Source organism: Rhincodon typus, chromosome 16, assembly GCF_021869965.1.
Source record: "Rhincodon typus isolate 14 chromosome 16, sRhiTyp1.1, whole genome shotgun sequence".
NCBI lineage: Eukaryota > Metazoa > Chordata > Chondrichthyes > Orectolobiformes > Rhincodontidae > Rhincodon > Rhincodon typus.
Window position 1 is genome coordinate 58661282 of NC_063347.1, and position 9653 is coordinate 58670934.

Below are 9653 nucleotides of genomic sequence, written 5' to 3' on the forward strand. Positions count from 1 at the left end.
TGATGCTGCTTGGCCTGCTGTGTTCATCCAGCCCTGCACCTTGTTGTTTCTAATTATCAGTGTGTTTTTGTTTTGGATTTCCAGCATCTGCAGTATTTTGCCTTTACTTATTATATTTTACACTTCCTCTTTTCTTTGGGTTAAATCTCAAACTTTGTACACTGTTAGCAATGTCCATAACCATTCCAAAATAGATTAAAAGGAAGAGGAGTATCCATTAAACAAGACATGATTGTTGACCATCTACCAGACAAAAGAGTTGAATTTTTTTGGTAGATGTTGTATCAATTTATATCTTCATCCAAGTCATTTGTGTAAATTGTAAAAAGTTGAGGCCAAGGACTAATCAATGTGGCACACTATTCATTACATCTTTCCAATGACCTATTTAAGTCTGTTTTCTGTTTGCTAATCCATCTTCCATCCATACTAATTTGATACCACCACACCATGAACTTTTATTTTCTACAATGTGGCACCTTATCAAATCCCTTCTGGAAATCTAGAGTAGAATAGAATCCCTACAGTGTAGAAACAGACCATTTGGCCCAACAAGTCCTCACCCACTCACTAAAGAGCATCCCCACACAGACTCCCTACCCTATAACCCTGCATTTCCCATGGCTAACTCACTTAACCTATACATCCCTGGACACTGTAGGCAATTTAGCATGACCAATCCACCTAGCCTGCACATCTTTGGACTGTGGGAGGAAACAGGAGCACCTGGAGGAAAGTCATACAGACACGGGGAGAACGTGCAAACTCTACACAGACAGTCGCCCGAGGCGGGAATCAAATCTGGGTCCCTGGTGCTGTGAGGCTGCAGTGCTAACCACTGAGCCACCATGCCGCCCTGCTAAGTACCATACATCCATCAGTTACCCTTTTGTCCAAGGCACATCACTCAAAAATATCTTTACTTTTTAGTTAGCATTGAGCACTTTCATATCCTCATTTAATCTGCCTTATTAATACTCTGAGGTTTGTTGAACCAGACAACCAGTTTGCAGTTTATGTACACATATGATCCTCTCTGCAGAGATTGCTACTCCATTTTTGAAAAGGAATTTGAATTACCAGCTAGTTCCTGAAAGGATGATGGAAAGATTTTGCATTTCTTATGCTTGTACTGAAACAAATTGGTATTTCTATTGACTAAACATGATTTGTGCAAGGCAGAACAGTCTTTTACGGTAAAAGATTTTCGTGGAGGTACTCTTGCTCTCTATAGTGCAAGCTAAACAACTTGTCCAGCCAAGTGAGAAATCTTTCTGAATTTGGTCTTTTCAATCAGAATATTAGCTTCCATTTGCACGCCTGCATAGTGGACCTTAGAGAGTGACATCCAACTGTTCTTTCTCTTCCGGATCCTAGCAGATTACCTCTGTCTGTGAGTTTTCAAGGTTATCTGAGATGCACTTTCCCCCTCAAAGCCCATTACCATGGCAATGTGAATCATGTGGGCCTTTATCCTTTTAGAAATACTTTTTTTTTAAATCAACCTGTTCAGGAGTGTTCTGACTCACTTCTGGAGCAAGCATGACTTAGACCCACACCTTCTGGGGACACTACCACTGCACCATAAGAGCCCAGCCATGTAGATTTAGACAATACTGAATAACCAATTAACTTTCCTCAAGTTTTTTTTAATCTAATCGACCTGTTCAGAAATGTATTAGCTATTCTTAAGACTCAACTCTATTCTAATTTTAGAATAAATGAATAATTTATCAACACCTTTCTGGGACTATAGAAACAAACAAACAATCTAACCACTGTAAAGATCTAGCTGCAACTGTCTCCAAGTACAAATACCGTACACCTCCCCAGAGAAAAAAACCTGGGCCTCTCTTTTGTGTAATAGCCACATCACCAGGCCTGTTGTCAGGTAGACTTCAGACTAGGTGACATAACCACTTTCAGGTTTTAGCAAACATCTGTAGCTCGGGTGATGGGTGAGGTTGTTGACTTGCTTGCTGAGCGTGCAGAATCAACGTAGTTTACAAAATACCATGCAACAACAGCCACAAACATTACATCGGACAGACAGGAAGGAAACTAGCCATCAGAATACACGAACATCAGCTAGCAGCAAAACGGCATGACGAACTCTCCTTAATATCGGTACACTCAGACAATGAAGACCATCAGTGTAACTGGGACAAGGTAACCATAATAGCCCAAGCCAAACATAGAGGTGTGGTTCTCCACCTGTAATGCAATCAACAAACATACAGAATTGGACCCCATATACAAACCCATACAGAACAAAAGTTGGAAATGACACTACTCACCATAATGGACCGGACAGTATAAATTTCGAGCAGAGTAGAACAACATCGCTTCATCGGAGGCCTCACTGATGATGTTACCTAGCATGGTGACAAAACGTTTGAACCAAAACAAGCCAGCTCGGCAATCAAGTCAACAACCTCATGACCACTTTCACTATACAGGCAGTCCCTGAGTTGCAAATGGGTTCCCTTCTTGAGTCCGTTGCAAATCAATTTGAATGCAAGTGGGAATGTAATGCAGAACAATATAAAATAGCCACTTATAAGTATGAGGGAACATTCATTTGTCAGACCTCTAAAATTAATATTAATGCATTCCTGCATGGGATAGTGTTTTTAAGTTGAATGTTCATAAATCAATTCCCTCTGTAGTCTGAAGTCAAAATATCAAAACATACAATTTAACCCTGGTTTATAAGATTTTTCACTCAACTAGATATTTACCAAAAATCCTTAGACATCCCCTTTTGCACAACCCACAACTACTTCCATCTAGAAGGACAAGGGCAGAAGATACATGGGAACACCACCACCTACAAGTTCCCCTCCAAGCCACTCACCATCCTGACTTGGAAATATGTCGCTGTTCGTTCACTGTTGCTGGGTCAAAGCCCTGGTATTCCCTCCCTAAGAACATTGTGGTTCAACCTACAGCTCATGGACTGCAGTTCAAGTAGGTAGCTCAATACCACATTATCAAGGCAACTAGGGACAGGCAATAAATGCTGACCATCCAGTGACACCCAAATCCTACAAGTGAATATGGATTTTAGAGCCATTTTGGTAATATAGTTGGGATGTAAACCATCTTGACGGATTATGGAATTACTACCAATTATTAGCCTTATGCACATCACTTTCCCCATTTGGATAGTTTGAGTAAGTTTAATCCTTACTTAAACTGAACAGGCAGTTGATCTTTATGTGAGTTCTTTATCAAGAAACACTGCATCTCCTCTGGGATTCTACCGATCAGCTCCTGTAATACTGGTGAGAAACCTCAGCTAAACACCATGAACACATTTCCACTCCTCTTCAAAGCTTCACCATTTCAGGCTCCTTGCGCGTTTAATATTTGGCTTTATGAGAAGCATAGCCTGAATCTGGAGGGTTTTGATTCTTTGTCTTGCATGAGTGTACAGAATCTTGTAAACATTGGTTACTGTCTGTAATATGTGATTGAAATTACTGTAGAAAACCAATTTCCTAATTGATAGATTTATACTTGAAATATCATCGAGATGTTAGATTTTCTTCTTTGTCACTGGCAAGGCCAGTATTTATTGCTCATTTCTGGATGTCCTTCAGAGGTGGTGGTGAGCTGCTGCTTCTACCATATGATCTGCAACGTTCAAATGTACCTATAATGCTGTTGGGTAAGGATTTTAACTCTGCACCAGTGAGGGAACAGCAACAGCTCACAGCAAGTTAGAATGGTTGTGAATTATAGGAAACTTGCAGGTGATGGCATTCCAGAGCTGTCCTTTTCTGTGTAAGCAGTGGAAATCTCAAGTTTACAAGATGCTGTCAAAGAATCTTTTATTCTAAACCACGCGCCATGTGGATAGTGAGCAATAAAATGCCTATCAGTGTCGGTGTGTTACCATTTCTTTTCATTGTTTTACAACATGATTATGGTGTTATTACTAAAATAGCTTTTCTTTTAAAACAGGGAAGCCTGCAGATTCTTTCATTACACAGCTTGCTAGCTTGCATGTTCCCTTGCCAGAAACGTCTGAAATGTTCTGCTCACCTCTACCTTCCACTCATCCAGTATTGAATTGTGAAGACAACATAGATTTGTTGAACAATGGTAATTACAAAACCGGGGCAGTTATTAAAGGAATGGGCTTGTGGTCATAAAGTATTTATACAATTAGTTCTGTACAGCCCCATTAGTATGTTGATGTACAGTAATAACAATTAATATTTCAGGTCAGATCATGTTACATATAATACTCTCTGAGCTGCAAGATAGTTTTGATAGGATTATATCAAATGGAATAATTCCAATCAGACTCAGAAATCTTGCACAAATGTAATGGTTAGTGTCATACAGAAAGATATTGTTGAAAATCTGTAATAACAAGAGTTTGTACTTTATCCAGAAACATCTGTACCTGATCCTATTTCACCTATCGCTTGTAAAAAAAAAAAAAAGCCTTTGCATACCATGCATAACATTACCCATGTGCAACACTGAAGATGTTCAGAGTACCCTGAGCAAGTTATGTAAGAGACTAGTGTAGAACTGCAGGGTTTTTGTTTATACATTTTTATCTCTCCTGACTGACTTTTGTCTTTATTCTCTGCAGTGCACCAACAGGATTCACTTCCTAGACCATCTGTTCCTTCAAGTCTCTGGAGCTCTACTTTAGAGTCACCCCGTGACAAACACGGTGTGCCCGAGATGGTAAGATTAGCAGCGCATTTGGCATTTCAAACATATCAGCTGAACATTTCCATAATTAAAGATTACTGGGCATCCAATGTATTACATCTGTTTGCCACTGATTATCGTAATATTGGGGTCCTATTTATTGAGGATCAGAAATTCACCAGAAAGCAATTAATTAGAGGTTGCTGACTGAGTTAACTCAGTGTCAAATATATAAAGAAGGAAGAATGGAAAAGAATATGAGGAAAAGAGAACAATGTCCTTAAAGACCCATCATTGACACAGGCTGAATGCCTTCTTAATTTCTGCCCTTGTGTAAAAAGGTGTAAATGATTAAGGATGGCCAGGAATTTTATGAACTGGAATTGTTATCTTTGGGGTTCTGCTCTTCAATTTGGTGCCTAGCTCCTCATACTGTTGAGTCAGAACCTCTTTCCTGGTCCTACCTGGGTTGTTGGTATCTGCAAGGAGCACAGCAATTGAATCTGTGCACTCCCAGTTCCTCCCCACCCCCTTGGCAAATGTCCCTAACCCTGGCACTGGTTAGGTAACACAGCCTTCTGGACTTGCAACCTTAGCTGCACAGAACAATGTCTACACGCCTCTCTTTTATTGTTCCTTCTGAACATTACATTCGTTTTTGCTGTTCCTAGTTGAAAGACTTCCTGGACCACCAGTCCATGGTCAGTTAGCTCATCCACCCAGTAGCTCTTGCTCATCCAGACAAGCTGAAAGATTCTCAAACCTTTGGAAAAATTGGTGAAGCTAAGACTCCTGCCCTTTGGGCCCCTTACTTGCCTCACTCTCGGTCATATCCTCCTTTCCCTGACCACTGACCAAACCAGAAGATCTTCTCCAAAGGTGAGTGATAGCTTCCTGGTGCAAAATATCCAGGAAATATCCAGTGTCTGTAGTTCGGCCTCCAACTCATGAGCACTGAGCCAAGGTTGCTCGAGCTGCTAATGCAGACGTGTTTGCGCTGATCACATTGGCATCCAAAATCTCCCATATACCACACCATGACACAGCAACTTCCTGCCAACATTAATATTTGTTTCAAGTTAACTTTATCAATCACTTATTTGTTGATTTTTTAATATGTAATTATCACGACCACCAGTTCCTGTACTATTTTAAATTTTAGGAATAGGACTTTAACACTTCCTTTATTCATTTATGGGATGAGGATGTCGCTGGCTAGGCAGCATTTATTGCCCATCTCTAATTGCCCAGAGGGCACTTAATAGTCAACCACATTGCTGTGAGTCTGCAGTCACATGTAGACCAGACCAGGTAAGGATGGCAGTTTTTTTCCCCTAAAGGACATTAGTGAACCAGATGGGTTTTTTCAACAATTGACAATGGATTCATGGTCATCATTAGATTCCTAATTCCAGATATTTATTGAATTCAAATTCCACCATCTGCCGTGGCAGGATTCGAAGCCCAGTCCCCAGAGCATGATCTGGGTCTCTGAATTAATAGGTCAAGTGATAATACCACTAGGCCATCGCCTCCCCACTTACCAGATACTCTCAAAACAACCAGATTCTTCCCTTTGTAGAACCAATTACAAGCTGCCAGCTGTTGGCCTCTGCGACACCTCCCCTTCACTCAGGGGAGGTCATGGTGGATCTGGATAGGGAAGTAATGAGGGAGCTGTTCCTCATTGGTGGAAGGATTGGATACCAGGGAACACTGACTTAAAGTGAATGGCACTAGAGCCAAGGATGAGATGAGATTTTTTTCAAAAAAATACTAGTTTGAGCACCTTTTATTGAAGTGCTGGCAGAGAGATAGGGAAGATAGATTTAATTCTGATTTTCAAATAGAAATTGGATAATTATCCAGAGAGAAGCATCATAAATCTATGGAGGAAAGGTGAGGGAGTGGGACTAGCCCCGTAGCTTTTGCAGAAAGCCAGTCCAGACGTCACAAACTAAACTATTCTTTCCTGTGCGATAACCATTCCATGATTCTGTGTACAAACGTTTCTGCAATCATGCACTTGATTTTTCCATTCATTTTCATCCTTGAGAACAACTTTCCTAATCCTTTCTCTTAATTTCATCCCCACGCCCACCTACTACCACTATTTAACCTTTCATTCACGCCAAAGGGCAGAATACACCTATTTTGATGATGCAGAAAGGAACAATGTCATATATGAGCAACACTTAGTTCTTAGCTGGAAAGGTAATATATCTCTGGTACCCAGTTGTACATTTTCATGTATGTGTCTCCATATCAATTCCTGTTCATGTTATAATTTGTTCTATCTGGTTTGTTCAGGGTGAATTCAGCAACATACATCTCCAGGAATCCAATAACCATCCTGCTACATTCAACTGCATCTGGTCCTTACAGGACCTGAAGGAAGCCACTGATAATTTCAACGAAAAGTATAAGATTGGCTCAGGAACATTTGGCCATGTCTATAAGGGTCACCGCTTCAATACCGAGTACGCCATAAAACTGCTAAAGAAGGCACGTCTCTTCACCTTCTAATAATATAGATTCCTGTGATGATCTTGCTCAGCAGTGTGTAGCTTGCTTTTTAATACATCTATATTAACAATGTCTAAAAATATTTTGACGCGAGAAGGATCTGATGATCACATGTTTTCCTCAGTCACTTTAAACAGCTGGTTTTAAAAGTTGCAAAAGAAATAACAGAACTGCTGTTTGCTGCCAGAGATGAAAGGGTTGGTTTTTCAAATCTGTAGGTGACAAGTGAGTATAAGCCAAGGCAGACTATCCTCACACTCCCAGAGTATCAGGTCCAACTTTATCTACTGGGCTCCGTGTGTCTACCACGTGAACCCGGAGGACAGTACAAGCAGGGCCACGTGAGAATCTGTGCAACTGCAAGCCGTCACTTTGGTTCTGATGCAACAATCCCTGGAAATCGATTCGGTCAGAAGTGGCTGGGAATGCGGTGGAAAACAGGATCGGCTGAGTCTCACAGTTGCAGGATCGTAGAATCCCTATGTTGTAGAAGCCGGCCATTCAGCCCATAGAGTCCACGCCAACCCACCAAAGAGCATGGCACCCAGGCCCACACCCCTGTCCCTGTAACCCCTGCATTTCCCATGGCTAACCCACCCAGCCTGCACATCTTTGGACAGTGGGTCGAAACTGGAGCACATGGAAGATACCCACAGAGTCCCGGGGAGAAAGGGCGGCTGTCTGTGTGGAGTTTGCACAAGGGTGGAATTGAACCTGGGTCCCTGGCGCTGTGAGGTAGCAGTGCTAATCACTGAGCCACCGTGGTCCATGAAGTGTGGAGGTGCCCAAGAGTTCCATGCTGGATCAAAAGAGAGAAGTTGCCCTCCTCCTGGCCTTTAAGGGAAAGTAAAGAATAAAAGGAACTTGCCCCTCTTGATATTGGAGTTTGATCAGTATATTTAATGTACTGCTCTGCTCTTTAGTGGGTAATCCCTCTTGCCTATTCTAAAGAGTTGGTTAAAAAATATAGCCTGAGGCAAGACTGCAGTCTTGGCCCAGGAAAATGAATTGAGCCATTTAACTCCAGTTTCCGCTGGTTTAGTAGGATTTAAATTAGCCCTCTGAGATCTGTCAGAATAACTCACTTGTTCACGTTGGCTCAGTGGTTAGCACTGCTGTCTCACAGTGCCAGGGGCCTGGGTTCAGTTCCAGTCTTGGGCAACTGTCTGTTTGGCGTTTGCATGTTTTTCCTGTATCTGCGTGGGTTTCCTCCGGGTGCTCCAATTTCCTACCACAGTCCGAAGATGTGCAGGTTAGGTGGATTGGCCATGCTAAATTGTCTGTAGTGACTAGGGATGCCCAGCCTACATTGATTAGCCGTGGAAAAAGCAAGATTATGAGGATAGGGTGGGGGGTTGAGATGCTCCGCAGAGGGTCAGTACAGTCTTGGTGGGCTGAATGGCCTCTTTCCACACTCTGGTTATTCTATAGTTAGTCTGAATAATTGCAGTTCTTTGAAAATTGCAAGTACAGCAATTAACAACATCCTGTGGCATTTTAATAGTGCTTCAGATTTATTAGTTTTGTGGCCATTCTGGTATTGTCGGGGAAGGTGCCTACATATGAGATTGCATACAAACTGAAATAACTGTGTACTCAGTACTGTTGATACCAGTCATTCTAAAGAGCTCACTTCCCATCAGCCCTTCTTACCAGCAAGAATATCTTTGTGGTACAGGTGATATAATAGTATCTTGTATTTTACTTCCCCTTTTTAAAACACCGCCTTTTTGCCAGTCCATATAAATAGATGATTTTGTTGGGGCCAATATAAGGGAAACTATTGTCCAGGGAAAAATGAGGAAATGGCAGAGATATGAACAAATATTTTGTCTGTCTTCACAGTAAACACACAGGTTGAATACTGGAAATAAAGGCAACCTAGGTGTTTAAAAAGTCAGGAAATTAAAATAATTAATATCTGCAGAGTAAAATTAATGAACAAACTTGAGGGACTACAGTTCAACAAATCCCTAGGACCTGACCACTAACAGGCTAAGGTCTAAAAGAGAGAGCTGCAAAGATGATGAATGTGTTGACCACGATTTTCCAAAAGTTCCTAGATTCTAGATCATTCCCAGGAGATTGGAAGTAGCAAACGTAACACTGCTAACCAAGAAAGAAGACAGAGAAAACGGGAAACTCCAGACCTGTTAGGTTGATATGAGTCATTGGAAAAGTACTGAAATCTATTATTATGGAAGTCTTAATGATGTATTTAGTTCTCACGTGGTCAGCATGGTTTCCAAATAGGAAACTGTTTGTTTGACAACTTATTAGAGCATTTTGATGTCACAACAAATAGAGTAGGCAAAGGGGCATTATGGATCTATTGCCTAGATTTCCAAAATGCACTCTAAGGTGCCACACAAATGGTTCATAAATAAATAAGGTAATAAATTAGCACAGGTAGAGGATTGGTTAATGATGGAGACCAGACAACTGGCATC

General features: G+C 41.3%; 1 protein-coding gene across 3 annotated transcripts in view; it reads left to right on the forward strand.

Annotated features, from left to right (window-relative positions):
• The window catches only part of LOC125485086 (interleukin-1 receptor-associated kinase-like 2), a 24174-nt gene extending 16962 nt beyond the window's left edge, over nt 1-7212 (forward strand). For all 3 annotated transcript variants that reach the window (XM_048606152.1, XM_048606151.1, XM_048606150.1), the window contains 3 exons: nt 3970-4110; nt 4613-4710; nt 6988-7212. In XM_048606152.1, coding sequence (XP_048462109.1) covers nt 3970-4110; nt 4613-4710; nt 6988-7203 — 455 coding nt within the window. In that variant the 3' untranslated portion in view covers nt 7204-7212. The remainder of the gene's footprint in view (nt 1-3969; nt 4111-4612; nt 4711-6987) is intronic.
• The last annotated feature ends 2441 nt before the right edge of the window (nt 7213-9653 follow it).